This window comes from Gossypium raimondii, chromosome 13 (genome assembly GCF_025698545.1).
Source record: "Gossypium raimondii isolate GPD5lz chromosome 13, ASM2569854v1, whole genome shotgun sequence".
Lineage (NCBI taxonomy): Eukaryota > Viridiplantae > Streptophyta > Magnoliopsida > Malvales > Malvaceae > Gossypium > Gossypium raimondii.
The window spans coordinates 58054583-58074927 of record NC_068577.1 but is presented as its reverse complement, the minus strand read 5'-3'; the positions used below and the strand labels follow the sequence as shown (position 1 = coordinate 58074927).

General features: G+C 32.9%; 2 protein-coding genes across 2 annotated transcripts; one reads left to right on the top strand and one right to left on the bottom strand.

Annotated features, from left to right (window-relative positions):
• The first annotated feature begins 1429 nt into the window (after nt 1–1429).
• Nucleotides 1430–5431, top strand: LOC128031852 (tropinone reductase homolog At2g29290-like). The gene is made up of 5 exons (XM_012607872.2): nt 1430–1559; nt 1658–1865; nt 2760–2976; nt 4133–4239; nt 5243–5431. Exons 1-5 carry the CDS (start codon nt 1483–1485, stop codon nt 5429–5431), a joined length of 798 nt encoding a protein of 265 aa, XP_012463326.1. The 5' UTR covers nt 1430–1482.
• Nucleotides 5432–6347: 916 nt separating this feature from the next.
• LOC105782837 (methylsterol monooxygenase 2-2) lies at nt 6348–10517 on the bottom strand. The gene is made up of 7 exons (XM_012607861.2): nt 10349–10517; nt 9010–9147; nt 8700–8845; nt 8055–8174; nt 7737–7949; nt 7542–7622; nt 6348–6705 (listed from the first exon to the last, which is right to left on the bottom strand). Exons 1-7 carry the CDS (start codon nt 10511–10513, stop codon nt 6618–6620), a joined length of 951 nt encoding a protein of 316 aa, XP_012463315.1. The 5' UTR covers nt 10514–10517; the 3' UTR covers nt 6348–6617.
• Nucleotides 10518–20345: the final 9828 nt, after the last annotated feature.

The window sequence follows — 20345 nt, the reverse complement described above, 5'->3', positions numbered from 1 at the left end:
TATATTGGTTCGACTTTTGGTTAGGGTGGTTCGGTTCTTATAAAATTGATTTTAAGTTCGAATCTTAACATATAATAAAATTTTATATAAATATTTAAGAAGAAAAAACATTCTCATATTAGTATTTGTTAATTTGTAACAATATGGGATTAGTAATTTTGAATTGAATTATTATTCAGTTCATTCATAACACCAACTCAATCATGAACACCGATAGATATTTATACGAGGAGGATCCACTAACACTAGTATAAAACTTAAGTGATTTTATATCATTGCGTAACTTTTATACTATTAAATATTTTAAATTATCAAAATATTTATTTTTGTCATGCATGTAAATTTTTGAATCGATTTAATTTTTCTATCATATTGATCTAAAATATTGTCTATATTAGTATATATTTAACGATTAAAAGCTTTTTACATAAAACGAACTGTAAGTGAATTTTAATTTATGCCAAGCTCAACATGCATTATCTACATGAATAGAATAATAAATATGACAGATGGATTGTTAAAAAAATGTAACAGTGAGTGTAAAACTTACGCAGGTGTAAGTGGATCTCTCCTTAATACATATACTATTATAATGTGTTTGACTGAATTCGTATCACCTACTAACCGGGTCCCAACTTAATTGTAAAATTACCAAAAAAAAAAACAACAAATATTATTCTAAGTGTTTGTTTTATATGCTTTAATAAATCTTCAAAAAAATATATATAAATCATTAGATTTGAACCCAAAACACCATATTCTTTATTATCTTAACTTTACCATTTCAATTAAAGTCAAGTTTAATTTTTAGATTAAATTGCACCTAATGTCACTAAATTATTAGTAAGTTTACATTTTGGTCACAAAATTATTAGTAAGTTTACGTTTTGGTCACTCAATTTCGAAAAGTTAAAAAATGATCACTAAACTATTCAAAAGTTTTCCTTGAAGTCATGGACTGTTAAAATTGTTGTTGTATAGTCTTCTTTGTTTGCACCGTCTGGACTAATCAAAAACTCTCTATCCCCTTTTCTTCTACAATTATTCTACTCGTTGATGGGTATTGATTCGCCGTATCGATTGTCAAATCGTTGCTTGGAGCTCGCTAACCAGACTTTAAAAAAAACTTAACAACTCAGTACCTTAAATAAAAACTTTCAAATAGTTTAGTGACTTAAATAAAAACTTTTGAGTAGTTCGAGGACTATTTGTAACTTTTTGAAATTAAGTAACTAAAATATAAAGTTATTAATAGTTTAGTGACTTTCTGTGTAATTTTACCCTAATTTTTCTATCATTTAAAAAAAAAATTTTGTTTTGTATATGTCAATCGCAGTACGGAGGAGGACATCATCCCCACTCCCCCACCCCCCAGACACTATATATACGCAGGTTCTCTTCAAAACAAAATAAGTTGCAGAACAGACCAGGGAGAGGAAGAAGCTTAGAAATTAAAAGAAAAAAGAAAAGAAGAAGAAGAAAATGGATGGGTTTGAAGATAAGAGATGGAATCTTCAAGGCATGACTGCACTTGTTACCGGTGGAACGAAAGGGATCGGGTAATTGTGCTATGAATTTTATTTCAACTTGTTTGCTTTTATGTCGATGTCGAAAAAAAAAAACCCCCAAGTATTGTTGTTAATGCGATGATGATTAGGTATGCAATTGTGGAGGAATTAGCTGGACTCGGAGCAAGAGTACATACATGCTCTCGAACTATAACCGAGCTCAACGATTGCTTACTCGAGTGGAAGGCAAAGGGTTTTCGAGTTACAGGTTCAGTGTGTGATGTTTCGAATCAAGCTCAAAGGGAAAAGCTATTAAACGCAGTGTCCTCTGAGTTCAATGGGGAGCTTAACATCCTGGTAAGATTTACCGCTAACATTCAATTTAGGTTGAAATATATCGTAGTTCCCTGTAATCTTCATAAATTTAGAATTTAATCTCTCTATTTTTCGGATTTTAAAATTCAAGTCAAACTGTTAACACTTTTTCTTTTTGTTACATTGGTTTGTGTGACATTTTGAAATTTAATAAAAGAAACTCATTTGGTAGTAATGTAATTAAAAAGATGACGTCGTGATGAATTTGAATTTAACAAAATAATTTTACCCGTGTTAACAATTGGGCTTAAATTTTAAAATCTAAAATTAGAGTGACTAAATTCCTAAAAATAAAAATATAGAGACTAAATTTTAAATTTATAAAGAATAGACATATTTTAACCTTCAATATATGAGCACAAAAATTATATAATAGATATGGTTATTAAAAGTTTATATAATTTTTTTTAAATGATGCTATAGTAAAGTTGAAGGTTTGAAATTTATAATGTATTTTAACAAACAATCTAAACTCAAACTAAACCTAAACTCGAAATAATTTAACAACTCAAAATAATACGAACTCGAAACAACCCATCTCGTAAGACCTGAACCACAATCCTGAATGACCTAAACTTAAAATTAATCAAAGTCAAAATGACTCTAACCCTAAATAACCCAGAAATGAAATTGACCCGACACTAAAATTGGCACAAACCAAAACAACTTGAAAATTTTGAAACTTGTACTAACCCGATTCATATCAATCTAACAGATCTTACTCAGAATGAGAGACAAAGACTTAAATAAAATGGAATCCTACAAGTCTATACACATAAAAACCTAATCAAAATCGCCACAAGTCCACCCCGATCCGACACGACCCGTTGAAAAATTAAACCGATCCGAATTGTGATGAATGGTAAAATTTTGCAGGTAAATAATGTGGGAATAAGTATGGGGAAACTGGTGTCGGATTACACGGCGGAAGATATTTCAAAGCTGACGAGCATCAATTTTGAATCAGCTTATAACATTAGTGTATTGGCACATCCCCTTTTGAAAGCTTCACCCAATGCAAGCATTGTGTTTATTTCTTCAGTTGCTGGTATATTACCTGTATTTTTTGCACCTATATATGGAGCCAACAAAGGTAATATTATTTTCGATATTTTATATTTATATAAATTTTGATACGTTAATAATTCGTATTATATATATTTATGAAATTTATTTTATTTGTATTAAAAAATTAATTCCGTATTTTATTATGTCATGTCATATAATATTGTCATTCAAAATTTGATGATTTTCGCATTAGATTTTATATGTTCCTATCGTGTTTAAGGGTAAAATTATAATGGAGGTTCTTGTAGTAGAAGTCGGATTGTATTTTACCTTTTATTTTTTTTAAATGATAAATTAGTTCATGTACATTATATCAAAAAGTAAACATGTCATTTTATTTAAAATTTAATCCATTTTTACACCAGATTGAGGTACACGAGGCACGCCAGGTATAACTGTCTGGTTATTCTGTCAGTCACACCAATTTTTAACAGTATAAATGAATAAATTTTTTAACAAAAAGGATCAATTTGCTCTTTGATCTAACGTATAGGGACTAATTTGCCCATTTTTTTAGTAAAGGGACAAAAATCAATCTAATTCTTAATACAAGAGCCTCCATGATACTTTTACCTATTTAGGGTTAATTACAATGAACATCTTCAAGCTTTGGTTAATTTTCTAAATTGGTCCTTGATCTTCAAAAACGTTTTAATTGAGTATTCAAAAAAATCAATATTGTATCACTCAAGTGCTTCTGTCAACCCAATCATTAGCTTGGGCCTTAAATGCCAACTCTAATATGGCATAGAACATATTTAAAACACGTAAATCAAATTGTAAACACATTTAATACCTTGAATATTGCATTTTTACAATTTGATTATGTGTTTTAAATATACTCCATGTTATATTTGAATTGACATTTAATACTTAAATTGATGGCTATGCTGATGAAAAAACTTGATTGATGCAATATTGATACTTTGGTAATTCAGTTAAAAAATATTTTTGAAGTTTTTAAGGACCGGTTTAGAATCTAAGTTGATAATTTGAGGATTGATACGCTTAGCCCTATATACAAGCAAAGATGGCAGCAAGCAACGGAAAATTTAAGCTTTAGTCCCTTTAAAATTTGTAGAGTTATAAAGTTAATATATGGTAAGTTTGCATTTTTGGCCCTCCAAGAATGATACAAATGTGATTTAGTCCTAACGTAAAATTGTGTGATTTTGTTGCAGGGGCCATGAACCATCTTGCAAAATACTTGGCATGTGATTGGGCAGGAGATAATATTAGGGTTAATACTATTGCACCTGGAGTAATCAAAACTCCCCTTAGTGAACAAGTAAGAAACTCTTAATCATATGGTTATCCGGATCAACCAATCGGATTGATTGAACTAAGAATTAGTTGGGGAATCAGTTCGAAGAAAGGTCTTACATTGGTTGAGCCGCAAACTAGTACAAACTGATTGAATCGGGCTAAAAAAACTAGTTGAACTGGTTTTAATATTCTTTTTACTGATTTATTAATCGAACCATCATACTAACAAACCATGGCTTAACCAATTCATTCATCGGGCTAATTCTGAAAACCTTACTTTTAATTGAGTTAAGATGAACTCACGTTGTAAAAAGACCTCAAGTTTAAGTCGACATTCAAAACTTAATTCGAGCTCAACTAAATTTCATTTTCAAAATTTAGATTTCATTCAAGATTTTTTTTTTTTTAAAAAAATCGAATTACTTGAACTTATTTATAATTGAATTCAAATTCTATATTTATGTTCAAGTTAGAGCTCGAATTGAAATTTTTCAATTGCTAACTAAATTTATATATATTATAGAAAACTTGATTGAAATTGTATCTTATCAGGATATTCAAATTGGTTTGCTCGATAGTTCGACTCGATAATAATGGAAAAGATTTTGATTTTTTCAATTGAATCCGATTAAGTAGACAATTATAGTGAAAGTTAGGAAATCTTTGTATTATAGAGGCTATATCAGATGAGTTTTTCTATTATTCAATGGATCAATCTAATCCTGTACTATTAAAAAGAATCAAATAAGGTCAAATTAGAATATAGTTAACATTTACTGTTTAAAAGAGTTAATATTTTTAAAGTTTTTATAGTTTTGTAAATGAAATATTTTCTTTGGCATTAAACTATAACTGAAAAAATAATTTTCAAGATATTTTTTATACAATAAATGTTAAAACCATGTTAGGGTTTATTTAATTTTTTTAAATAGCATAGAAACTACATCAATCTATTTAACAATGGAGGGACTAATTTGATACTATCTTTATAGTACAGCTATTTATTTGTTTGTTTGTTTTTGCAGTTTTTTGATGAGAAAGATGAAAGATTAAAGGAAACCATAAACCGAACACCATTACGACGGCTTGGCCAGCCGAAGGAAGTGTCGGCTACGGTGGCTTTCCTGTGCTTACCGGCGGCTTCCTATTTAACAGGGCAGATTATTTGTGTTGATGGTGGGATGACAGTGAATGGCTTGAACTTTCCTAAATAAATCACAGCCGTGGCCAACTCTCATGTATATGTGATGATTAAATAAGACGTGTTTGAGCTATGAAGCTAGAGGATTCATAGTTTTTAATATTAAAATATTTACTTTTTGTAAAATGTTATATGAAATAAAATATTATATTAATTATAAAAAATACTATATTTAAAAAGAAATTAATTATTTAATACACCAGTAGAAAATTTTGATGTCACAAATAATATTCAAATAATATCACATATATTTTTAAAATATTATTTAACATAACGTTAGAAAAACATATGTCAACCATTTAACAATGCTTGTAGAGTCTATCCAACTCTAAATATATATATTTTTATTTATTCGAGAACATATTTTAAATGTATTTTAATTAAAATTATATTTCATTACTTTTAATTTTTTTACCCCAAATTCTTACCTATGGAAACAATAACATGACACTTTATTACTGTTGAAATAAAAATAAATAAATTACACCCAAAGTCATTAAATGATTAATAAGTTTACGTTTTAATTACTCAATTTTGAAAAGTTATAAAATAGTCATTAAACTATTTGAAAGCTTTCATTAAGCTATTGAACTATTCGAAATTTTTTATTTAAGTCACTAGATTGTTAATTTTTTTTTTTAAAGTCAAACTAACAACCTTCAAGCGGCATTTCAAAGATCGGTACAATAGATACCATCAACAAATAAAACATACCTTAAAACCAAGTCGATCTGAAGGCTAGTGTCAAAGATTAGAGAAAAATTTGTTTAGATTTTAGTTCGCAAATTTATAATGTTCAAAGTCGTTTCATGAAAAAAAAAACTAAATTATAAAAGAAAAGGAAAGTAGAGCTTTTGATTAGTGTAAGTGATTCAAAAAATGAAGACCATACATCAACAATTTTAATAGTCCGATAACTCAAATGAAAATTTTCAAATAATTTAATCACCATATTATTCAACTCGTTTCGAATCCGAAATTTGTAACATACATTTGCAACCCCTTCTTTATGATCCATGCAACTTCGTTTCATGCACAGAACTAATAGGGTTGTAAAATGTCCAAAGAAAAATCAATCAAATGATTCCACAGAGAATATGAAACATCAATTAAACATGAAGAATGTGGATTGCTCGCAATACTACAACCTTTTTTTGGAACATCCCGAACCCTCGAACTCGAAACTAGTTTTCTCTCCATTATGTTTGCTTGCTGTCATCTTCGACTCCGACTCCATTGTGTTTTAGTGCTTTCAGCTTTCTGTAGCCTTTATCGGTACCAAATATCCTGAGAATACAGGGCAGTCACTGCTAGTTAGTATGTATATTAACAGAAAAATAATCTCCGGGGGATAATAAAGTCCAAACCCAGAGGGCTATTATGAGAATCAATATCAGTTTCGAATGACAACAGATAAAATTTGAAGGGTACGTCGAAATTACAGACGGTGCCATGTACATGATGGATTCTAACAACGCATACATTCATCGCAAAACATGCTTACGAGATTATTGACATCCAAATTGACAAACCTTTGACGGTGTATCAGATGCTAGAAAGTCAGTTTAACATTTGAACGACGTGAAGAAATTCATAGTGAGTAGTGATCGAGTGCTTCATGTACGTGCATCAAGCACAAGTGTAGGACAAGGGTACTTCGAGAAAAACGTATTGGCAATCACAATAACCTACAATCAGTAAAAGTATCATGATGATCTTTGTATTTAGAGTCAGATTACATTTTGTCTCCTTTACTCAAAAATGAGCAAATTAGTCATTGTATATTAAATCAAAGAGCAAAATGGTCCTTTCTGTTAAAAGTTCCATCTATTTCTACTATTAAAAACTGGCGTAGCTGACGAAATAGCCAGTTATATATGGCATGTCACATTTACCTCATACTAATGTACAGGGACCAGTTTTTAACCATAAAAATGGATGGAATTTTTAATAGAAAGACCAATTTGCTTTTTGATTTAATGTAAAGGGATTAACTTGTCATTTTTAGTAGAAGGGACAAAATGCAATCTAACTCCTAATACAAGAGCTTCTATAATACTTATACCCCTACAATCTGACCATTGAAAGCATACTAATGATTCGAAAAATAAATCCAAACTCACCAGTCCATGTAAACGAATGTGGATGAGTAGTTGCCAGATTTCGTGTAAAGCAAACGATGATGATAGTCATGAAAATCAGCACTGGAAAAGTGAAAAATATGAACAATTACTTCACGGCCAATGAGTTAAAAGATAAAACAATAGAACTACGCACACTTGTGAAGAAGCAAAGTGACAAGTGAACACGGAACTCACCCCCCATATAAAGGTAGAAAGTTCGAGAGGCTCCATGGAAAATGGTAACCACAATGTGCCTCAACTGTCTCGAGGACTCTAAGAACCATCCACAACCAGAGAGTAATCAGATGTGGGCCGGTGATGGCAGGACCAACAATTGTGGCAAAGCCAAGGAACAATATCTCAGCTGGGTGAGCATATTCCGATGTCAGTCCGAATGGTGTTGCGTATCTGTATAGTTTATAAGATTATCCAATTAGTACATGCGGAAGAGCCTAGCACGAACAACATTGCTTGTAGTTTTAAATAGTGCAACCACCTAATGCTCAGACTTACTCATGATGGACACTGTGTACATGCTTGTACAGCCATTTCGTATGTAAAACACGATGTCCCCAGTAAAACACGAAATCCTCCAGAATGAAGTAGAATATTATCTGAGTTAGAACCACTTTCCTATGAAACCAAATAAGGATGCAACAAATTAGAGCTTCAAAAACAGAGAATTTAATTTCATGCAGGCAAATCTATGGAGGATATATTCCGGATAGGGGTAAAAGTACCATAGAGGCCCCTATAATAGGAGTCAAATTACATTTTGCCCCCTCTACACAAAAAATGGGCAAATTAGCCCCTATACGTTAGACCAAAGAGCAAACCAGTCTCTATATGTCAACATGACATACACGTAGCACACCACGTGTCAATGTATGGTTATTCCGTCAGATACACCAGTTTTGAACAATACAAATAAATGAAGATTTTAACAGAAAGGACTAAATTGCTCTTTGATCCAATGTAGAAGGACTAATTTGCCTATTTTTTGGGTAGAGGGGACAAAATGCAATTTGACTCCTATTACAGGAGCCTCTATGGTACTTTTACCTTCGGAGAAGCAATATAATTCACGATATTATGATCGAAGGGTGTAAGAATCAAGGAAAATATAAAAGCTCTAGCATATAAAGAACCTGAAAATACCAGGATGGCAACGGTAGACTACTTCTCATGCCCATGCATCTGAAGACGGGATACGAGACAATCATAAGCGGTAAATTGACGCTAAAATGATACAAAAGTAGGCGAGTGATACATTTTTCTTGAGCGGTAGGGGTATTGTTTTTTGTCTGCATAGAAACACAAATTACAAACGAAACTAATTTATTATGAATTCGATAAAAACGAAAGATGTTTTTCCATCACGAACAACCCTTCACTCCCCCTTGCCGGTTTCTATGCTAAAAAAATAGTAACGGTTGACAACGATAGCAGCAAAGAAGATGGAGTGAACCTGAATCTTGTATTTGCTTAGCAATCCAGCTCTTTCAAGATATATAAATGGAAGCCCAGATAAGAAAAAAACACTTTCATGAAGAAGGAAACTTCCCATACTAGCTAGTTGGAAGTCGCTGAAATGCGTGATCAGATACTGCACGGTAAACAAAGAACAATTTTCAAACTAATTAGTAGAACTACGCGTCAAAAGGTGAAATCAATAAGCAAAACTAGACAAATTCACGCTTCAAACGGTTGAAAGAAAAATCAAAGATTCATCGAAGATCCTTCGATGTAGACCAAATAAAATTAGGATCTAAATAATCACTATGAAGAAACACATATTCAGTGGCTAATCAATGGCATTAAAATCTATGTTGCTCTGACTCCTCATTTTTCATGAATTACCTATGTCTAACACTCGTGTCCGTCACACGGATATGAAGATATCACTTCCAAAGATCCTTCAAATACATGAAAATCTTATAAAAAAAACTAACCATACTTGTGCCAGATACATACCCATTTGACACTCACACCCAAGTCCAGAGTAACATAGATTAAAACTATATAATGATATCATACACATATACGTATATAACAAGAAAAAAATGGTGAATCAGTGACTTGGACTCAAACCCCAAACCAATGTCCATTCTGCAGCTACCATCATCCCAGATATGTTAACCCACAAAAGTATATTATTCAAACTGTATATGTACATGTATATAACAAAAAAAAAAGGTAAATCAGTGACTTGGAATCAAGACCCAAATCAATATCCATTCTGCAGCTACCCTCATCCCAATTACGTATACCACAACGGTATATTATTCAAACTATGTATGTATGCATGCATGTATGTGTATGTAATAAAAATATATGGTAAATCAGTGACTTGGGATCAAAACCCAAATTATTATCCATTCTGCAGCTACCATCATCCCAATTATGTAAACCACAACAGTGTATTATTCAAACAACGCATAACAGTATATTATTCAAATTATGTATGTATGTATATCCATGCTATGGTGGCATAATGAATTTCAGTTTATAACAGAGAAGAAACACTGCATAATAATATTTAAACAAATCTTAGCAGTGTAAACATCAACATCCATCATCTATCTACCATCTATATTTACTTTGAATGTCACCCTCCAAAAAACCGGCCAAAACAAACAAACAAACAAATAAATAAAAGCTAAAATTTTCAAATCAAATATAATCATAAACCAATCAACCCCTAAACCTTGAAATTGAACTAAGTTCCTCCCAAAACCACATAAACCCCAGCAAAAACAGATCCAAAATAAAGCAAATGAGCGAAAAGCAAAGACAGAAGTTTTTACCAGCCAACCAGATTCAATGATGGAAGCCATGAGAGTGATGCTTGGAAGTGACAAGCAAAACACTGAGAATCCAAAATGGGTTTTTAATAAAAAATTTAAATCCTTGTGGGAGAGAGAAAAACATAGAGAGATAGAGAGACAGGGATAGATACAGAGAGTGAACATATAGCGCGAGTAAATAAAGACCACTAGATGTATTATCGCATGTCTTCATGTACTTTTTGGGGTATAATGCAAAATTTAATTCTTAACTTCTACATTTTTTTCAATTTGATCCTTTTTCATTTTTTGAGATAAATTTGACCTTAAATCTTAAAAAAAAATCGAATCTGACCATCAGTCTTTTAAAAAGAATTTTAGAAATCATTTTTTAATGTCTAAACTTGGTAATTACTCTCATATTAAAGTCTGAATTTTTTTTACCAAGTTAGACCCTAAATTTGACAATTGACTCCACATTTGGGCCTAAAATAGGCACCTGTTCCCACATTAGTTCCTAATATTTTCTTTAAAACCCTAAAATTTATGTTTCAATATGGGAATATTTGTCAAGTTTAAGGATTAACTTGGACAAAAAAAATCAAGCCTCAAAATGAGAACAATTGTCAAGTTTAAAATGTAATTTATGGAAGCCAACCTAACTTACCATCGAGGTCCAGTGCTTGGCACATACTGCTTCAGTATTAATTAGAGTATTAATAATCGGCATTGAGTATTAATAAGAGTTAGGTGCAGCATCGAATATAATTTTATCAGGTGGGATAACCACAAACTCTAAACGTGGACCGTAAAAATTAATATTGAGTAATTTTAAATTTTAAAATATCAAAATTTAATTTAAATTTTTTAAAGTCAAAATGTAATTTTTATCATTTTCATTATTTATAAGAGTTACAAATTCTAAAGATTATAGGAGAAATTTGTTTTTCCCCTTTACGGGGTTGTGCTCTAGTATTGCCTCTATATTTGATAGTTACATTAAGCTTTTACAAAATTCAGAATCAAGCTAGATCATACACCAAAACAAAAAGTAAACTTAGTGCATAATTTTTTCTTCTATAACTCGAACCCAAAATTTTATTTAAAAGAATGTTAAACTTATTATCATTTGATCTGATAATTTAAATTAATATTTTGTCTTTATACATTAATAGTGAGCTATAATGTTACATTTTTTATTTGTGACTAAATAAATAAGTTGTAAAAAAATATTGGTGTCAAGTTGTCATAAAATTATATTTGAAATATTTTATATGTTTATATAACACTATAAAAATAGAGTTTTGACCAAAATGGTAACAAGTGGTGAGGGGAGAACTGGAGAAGTTTTCAACTTTAAAAAGGGACTATTTTACCTATAGAGGCCTTTTTCAAAGCATATTTACGGAAATGGGCTAATTTTTGCATTATTTACCGGAAATGGTCGAAAACAACAAAACGTGTCCACATAGGAGCGTTTTTGGGTGAAATTTCAGCAAAATGCACCCTTGGGGGAGCGATTTTTCCATGTCAGCACAAAACACGTTGACGTGGACACGCTTTGCTGACGTGGAAAAATCGCTCCCCCAGGGGTGTGTTTTGCTCCGTATTTTTCTAGGTTAGAGCTTTTTGCATGTTTAGTCCCTAGGGTTCTTTTGTTTAGGGTTTTTAGGGTTTATGGTTATGATTTTGTTAAACTAATTTAGGGTTGTGGTTGTATGTTTAGGGTTAAAATAATTTAGGTTTAGGGTTTAGGGATTTTAAAAAATAAATTAGGGTTTAGTATTTTTTTAATAATTAAATTAGGTTTTAGGGGTTTTTAATAAATTAATTAGCTTAGGGTTTAGAGTTTTAATAAAATTAATTAAATTAGGTTTTATTTTTTTAATAACTTTGTGTTTAGGTTTAGGTTTTAGGGTTTTAAATAAATTAATTAACTTAGGGTTTAGAGTTTTCAAAAAATTAGTTAAATTAGGTTTAGCTTTTTTTTAAATAATGTTGTGTTTAGGTCTAGGTTTAGGGTTTAGGGAAAATTGTATTGACAATAAGGATTTTTTTTTCTACAGTAATTCCTGAAAAAATAATTTTGAGAAGACAGTTCTGAACAAATAGTGTCAAAAATGCTTCAAGCAGGATACACTGTCAGCAATTAATGAAAAAAGCTCTCACGTAAACGCTTTTTTTCTACAGTAGTTCCTAAAAAAATAATTTTGATAAGACGGTTCTGAACAAATAGTGTCAAAAACGCTTCAAGCAGGATGCATTGTCAGCAAAATTGATGAAAAAAGCTTCCACGTGGATGCTCTTTTTTTACAGTAGTTCCTGTTTGGCCTTAGGCTATAAATGAGCCAAATTTCATTATCAGGTTGCATAAGTTATAGCAAGAAAAATTAGAGAGCCTAAGCAGAATAGAAATTGAAGATGAGTAAACGTATTAGTGCTATTATATACTATGATGGTGAGGTTCGTGACACCGAGAACGGCGTTGTTTTTTTATTAGAGAACACAACGCGACTGGTTTTTAACCAGAATATAGATTTGACAGAGCTTCGTAAAAGAATTAGGCGCAAAATCTTTAGAATGACTCCAATGAGGGTTTCTTCTATTAAGTATCGATTTTGTGCTTCGATTGATCCCGTGACATATGACTCATTTTGTAACAGCCTGATTTTGACCCTAATCGGAACGGTAGTTTTGGGACCAAGAATCCGAGTTAGAAAAATATTTTAAAATTATTTTCTGTATTTATTATGTGTGAATATACTTGTGTGAAAATTCCGTGCTTTAATTTCGTCATTTGAGTGCCCGATTAAATAAAATGATTAAATCGCGTAAAATGAAAATTTAGCGGTTATTTTTAGAAGGGTTGAATAGTGGTTGTTCTTTTAATATGAAGATTTTATGTTGCAACTTTGCCATTGAATTAATGAATGGACGGCATTATGTTTATATTATATAGTTTTTATAATAATTATAAAGGTTATAATAAATAATATATTATAAAGTTATTATAATAAAACAAATATAAAATTTAAAAGTCATTTCATCTTGTTCACCGAAAAGAGAGAAAAAAAGAAAATAGAAAAGCTTTGAACATTTCAGCACCTATCTAGCTTGATTCAAGATCAAGAACCAAAGAAAACGGATTTGGATCGAGGAAAAACAAAAATAATCAGATAGTCGTTTATTTCCGTCCGTCGACATCCGAGGTAAGTTTATAAGCATTTTAAATGTTGTTAACTTTGATTATATGTGAATTATATATAGGTTGAATTGAATTCTTGATTATATAAGTGTTGGCCGAATGACTTTATGCTTGGGAGCAATGTTTTCGAGTTTGATTTGATCGAAATACGATGTCTGAAAGTCCCGTACGAACCTTAGGAATAGTTAGGATACATATGTCATGACATAGGATTCTGTTGTGTGTTATCATGTAAGATCACGTCTGGGACGTTGGCATCAATTTGTGATTTACGTGTAAGACCCTGTCTGGGACAGTGGTATCGATATGTGATTAAATGTAAAACCACGTCTGGGACGTTGGCATTGTACGAGCCTTCCGACTATCCGTGTATCTTTTTTAATTCTGAACGGTTCAACGGGCAATGTGAAGTAAAGATTGAATGTAAAATCGAATTACAGGTTCAGGTATGAGCTAGTTAAATGTTTATAAGGAAACAAGGTAAGTTGATTACTTGAAATGATATAAAGTTGTGTGAATATGAATTTTGTGTTAGCATAGTTGAACATATAAGTGATTCGGCCTATTGATGTGTTTGTAATAATAAAAGTGAAAATATATATATGTGCATGATTGATTATATTCGGCCATATGGTATGTGTATGTGAGGTTAAAATGTGATCTAGTACTAAATGATAACTTGTATTTGATATTATGCAAATTTGGCCTTGTTAACAAAATGTTAATATGTAATCGTTGTTATATATGTTTTTGCTTAAGACTTACTAAGCTTAAATAGCTTACTGTGTGTGTAATCGTTGTTATATATAGTTTACCTCTGTTTTATAGATTTTGGAGTCACGTTACGAGCTCGGGGATCGTCAGCAAAGTCTATCACACTATCGACATCTTTTGGTATTTTGTTAAATTTTGAATTCGATCTTATGGCATGTATAGGCTTGCTTATGTTTTTGGTTAGTTTTGGATCATGTATATAAATGGCCATGCGAAAATGGCTTAATTTTCATGCTTATGTTAGGTTTGGTTTTAAAATGGCTTGTTTATGATCATGTTGTTTAAGTTAGGTTTTATGTGTTTGAATGGGTGCTTGATGTGTTTAATTTTTATACTTGAATTTTAAATAAATATATATATATATATGATCATGATTTGAGCTTGTTTTCGAATGAAATATTCAAGTTTCTGTATGTGATAATTTTGGTTTATGCTAGGCATTAAAGTCTTGGAATATGAGTTGAATAAAAGGTAATATTTAGTTATGTGTATTGGTAATAAAATTAATATTGGATGATAGTTGAACTAAGATTATATTATGTGATAATTTGGTATTTGGAAATATTGTATATATATATATGGGGTGTATTTGAAACATGTTTGATTTGAAGATGTAAGTGACTATAAGATTCAATTTTGGTGTTTATATCATATTGATGAGCATGTATTGTGTCTTTACAGATGAAATGGTATATACTGTTAAAGCTTGGAACTTATAATGACATATATGTGATTTGGTGAATATCATGAAATCATAAATATGCTATGGTTTGAGAGTTATACAATGACCGAATATGTATTAATTAGCTTTGTAGTGATAATGAAATATGGATGTTTGAAAATGGCTCAAATGATATGGTCATTTATACATGAAATTCGTAATAATAATAGATGTATGTTTGATTTAAGTTTATAAAGTTATTTTCAAATGGTTTTATGATTAGGAAAAGGGTAAGTTTGGTATTTGTTAAATAAACGAAAATTGAACTAAAGAATGTCTTAATGTATGTTTGATATGAGATGAATATATGTTCGTATATGTCTAGGTTATTTGAATTCGGTTGTAATGGCAAAGTATACAACTTTATTTTGTTTGAATGGTTCAAGATATGTATTTTGAATTGATCATAAAGCATACAAATTTGGTATACTATGAATTGTACTTTGTGATCATAAATGTTTAATGTGACTATAGTGTTATGCGCATGTCATAATAATATCAAAGGTATATACTACCATATTATAATGTAGCATGTGTGAATAAATTTTATTTAAGTTGTATACATACTAGTTCGATTTTGATAATTATGGAACATGTTCAATTGTTTTGATGTAAGTCTGATAATGTTATAAAGGTATCGTTATTCTTTGTTGCATAAATGGTGTTTAATGATTGTGCTAAATCATATTATGTCTGGTAATGCCTCATAACCTTAATCTGGCGACGGATATGGGTTAGGGGTGTTACACATTTGATATCAAAGGTGGCCGTAGCTTGGAGGCGATGGTGCAGACTCATTTCGCTAATGGATCACCCTATCTTGAGTTATATGTACAATTTTCATCACCAAATGAAGCATTTGCGACTTCAACATCTACTGTTGTTCGAGAAGAATACACGACCCCTACCCGACACTCCGTTAGTGGGAGGCAGAACACGAAAGCGCCCGTATTTGGTGGCAGTATAGAACACACAACTCTTGCACGACACTCGTTTAGTGGATGGGACATGCATATCGGTGGGTCGATGTTCGATGCTAAAAATACGTATTGGAAATGACATCAACTTCTAGTGGTTGGCAATTCACATCTGATTGGGGACGTTACGAAACGTCCATAAGAAGGGATGATGTACTCCCTACGATGTCCACCGGCTAGGGGACCTCGTACGTTGCAGATGGTGGTGGGCTAAATGATAAGTCTGATGTGGATCCACCTCGAGAGCTCAGCCTCGATGGTGCAGAAGTTACATTATTTTTTGAACCGGAGCCTGTTCCATTCGAACCTAAATATGTTGAAGAGGGTTTAGATGAAGAAAAAGAAGAAGATCGACAATTCAGAGCGTACCCGCCTCCAGCTCACATGCATAATGTCGATATATCGACAAATGATACATTGGAGTTTCCAGAGCTACCACACAGAAGGCGTGACCGTACAAGTTCGTCATTGGATTCGGGTGAATTGAAAGTTGGTAAGGAGTTTTCTAGTAAGGATAGTTTTCTTGGTGCATTGAAACAACATAGCATCAATCACGAGGTTAACTACAACGTGGTTAAATTTAAATTTAAAAAGTTTGAGGCTAAGTGTGCAGTGCAAAACGATACATGTTCATGGAAAATCATGGTTTCGGTTAAGAAAAAGACAAGCTTGTGGGAGATAAAAAACTATAAAGGTCCACATACATGTATTACCGGTACAGTATCACTGGGTGTTTAGGGTTTTTGAATAATAATGTTATTACTTAATGTTGCATTATTTAACGTACTTCGTTGACAGGTGTTTCACAAGATCATCTTAAGATGGATTTAGGTATAATAGCTAGCTTAATACTACCGATGGTGAAGGCAGATCTCAGGACTTCTGTGTCAGTTTTAATTGCCAATATTCGTAGCCAATTGAGGTACATGTCCTTTTACCGCAAGGCTTGGATAGCTAAGCAGAAGGCGTTAGAAAAAATGCATAATGAGTGGGATGCTTCATATAATGAGGTGTGTTAGTGGTGTCAAGTGCTGGAGAGGTATGTATCAGGTTGCATAACAAACCTTGAAACGAGCCCTGCATACTATAACGACTGATTTCACCATGGATGCCAAGTGTTCAAGTGTTTGTTCTGGAGCTTTAAACAATATCGGGACGCATTTGTGTACTGCAAGCCATTGGTACAAATTGGCGGTACATTTATGTATGGTAGATATACCCATCAACTATTGCTAGTTGTGGCACAGGATGTCAATGGGAGAATCCTTCCAATTGTAATTGCAATAACATCGAGGGAGTTAGGTGATGATTGAGATTTCTTTCTTTCTAGGTTAAGAAGACATGTATGCCCCCAACCTGATATCTGCGTTATATCGGATTGAGGCACTGGAATACTAGCCACAATTGAACGACAATGAAGCCTATGGGATTGCACACACCATCGGTATTGTCTAAGGCACGTTGCGTCCAACTACTACGGGTAATATTGGTATACCACTGAACAACGGAATGTGACCAACATGAGTATTTAATCTCTATTAATATAATTTCGTTTGTAATATTCAATTTATTCTGAATGGAATAATGGTATGTAATTTTCGCTACCAATTTATATTAGTAGGGTACGAGATCAATAAAGACCATTTTCATGAGATGATGGTGATTTTGCATTCAGTTAACGAACAAGGCTCAGACTACCTCTATAACATACCTTTCAAATAGTGGACACGAGCATACGACTGCGGCCTACGATATGGTCATATGACCTCAAACCTAGCTGAATGCATAAATTTTGTTCTAAAAAGAACGCGTTATTTACCGATAACCTCAGTTATACGAGAGACATTTTCGTTTGGCGGTACTATTTCCAAAGCGAATAGCAAGTTATAAAGGCCAAATGCATGGAGCCATGTATAGTTCTAGAAGGTATTGCAAGAAATTAACAAGGCGAATGCGCGGGCCAACACCATGCACGTAATGTGTCACGATTGCGACAACCTATAGTTTCGTGTGACTCAGTTTGACAGACTGAACCAAGGTATTACCGACGAGCAATATCGTGTACACCTAGGAAATAGGACTTGTGACTGTGGGACGTTTGACGCACTTCATTATCCATGCACTCATGCAATTGCAGCTTGTCAGAATCTTCATTTGGATCCCATGATATATGTCGAGGAAGTGTACAAAATAGAATATATGTACAATGTGTGAAGACACGTATTCCCACCAGTCCTAGATGAACGTGAGTGGTCGTCTGTATCGCTTGCTCAGTTTAAGTTGTTACCGGATAGAGAATTGGGTCACAAACTAAAAGGTCAACTTTGCTCGAGTAGAATACGTAATAATATGGATATTCAGGAAAGAACGAACCAACAGAAATTGTACAAATGGTGTAGGAACCCAGGTCATACAATTCAATCATATCCAAACCGTTTAAGTTGATAATTGTTGTAATGAAACTATGTTGCATTATTTCTATTGCCTTATTCAAAAGAACTTATATTTTATTAAATAAAAACATAAAAATAATTTACTATTAAAATATTAAAAACAACTTTTATTTTATTAAATGAAATAATATAAAAAAAGTTTACACAAATATATTTAAAAAATTAATGAATGTGTTGGTCGAAATCAGTGCCATATGGGGGTGGTCGACGATTATGCACTGGATTCCTCCTTGGTTCAGCTTACGGCGGGGGTTGTGGTTGCTCCAACTATAGGTGTTGGGAGGATGACCCACATTGATAGAATAAAGAATGTGGAGGTGTTTGCATCATCCATGGCGGAGGTGTTTGAATCCCATAAGCCGATGGGGATTGGTAATAAGATGAGCTCTCAGACGGTGCTTCATGCGATCCCTCCGATAATGATAGCTTATATATCGGGGGTTGAGTCAGAGTCATCGGGAAAGGAGATGCACTGGGCCATGCATTCCAACCTGACATGGGATTGGGAAAAGGAAACATATAAGGGTTAAAATACATATAAGGGCTAAGATATGCACCTGGCATAACCTGAAGGGGCTATGGTGTGGGTGTTGTCGGTTGAGGTGTTGGGCCCGGTGATTGTGTGGGTGCTGTTGATGGGCCCGTGCCGTTATCTCTTCTCCTTGGATTTAAAGAACCCTGTCGTTCCCTTTCAACACGAAATTTTCGACGTCTCTGCTCTTCCGACAGTAAATATGGTTTACCATGGATCCTAAACTATGGTATGTAATTCGGCGTGCACGCTAACTCTGAAATGATGATCGGTTCTCGAGTAGGTATATAATCATACCGATTTTCCTAAATTTTGATATATTCCGAGAAGAATGCCAGCCAATTCGTATTCGTTTGCCATAAGTCAATTTTGTGCTCATCATCGAGCACCTCAAGTGCCTCATCGGTTGTCGGAATTCAAATTTCCGCAACACTCTATCCGCCTGGTGCATCTCGACAGTAGCATAGTTGACCAATGAGACCTTAACATGCCAAATGTTCGGATTTTGAAAGAATTCATTTGGAATTACTGCCCAAATTGTCATATCCTCGTATGGTGTCCATTGAAACTATATAACGTGATAAAAATATTAGTTATATACATAATACTAAATACTAAATATGAAATGACTATTTTATGTATATATTTTTTATTTAATACTTATTTGAGCTTCCGACCGTTGGTCTAATAGAAGTCGTATATCTTCAAGTGTGGTAGGTATTCCAACATAACTCGTCGAACACCTAATATAAATTTTTAGCATACAATTATATTTTAAATCTATGTAATAATTGTAAGATCAAATATAAATTTTACCTCGTTATGAGTGGGAATGTATATGGGTGGTTCACTAAATAACGTAAAAATGGAAAGTGAAATCGAGCCCATGATTGTAGTAGTGATAGGCAACCCTTGATTTTGGCTTTATTTGGTGGCGTGGCCCCACACATCTCTCGGTACAATGTTGCCAACACGGCTTACCCCCAACTAAATTCGTCAACTGCTCTAAAATCAACAAGTTTCAGCAGCCAGCTCAGATGTACGGGGTTTCGTGACAAGTCCGACATCAATAACCTCCAATCATCTCAAGGATGTATGCCTGAGCATATCGTATTCTTTCTACTTCGGTCGAGCCATTCCCCGGCTCTAGGAATGTGTCTCGTAACCAGCCCATCTCGATCTGATCTCCGTAAATATTATCCAGAATCGCACTCAAAATATCGTAGCATACGGCTCCTCAATCAACAAATTAAACGGACTCGGTGAGTGCAGACCCATCTACCGGCAATCCCAATTGTAACTGCACGTCCTCCAAAATAATGGTACACTCTTCGCATGGAATATGGAATATGAGCG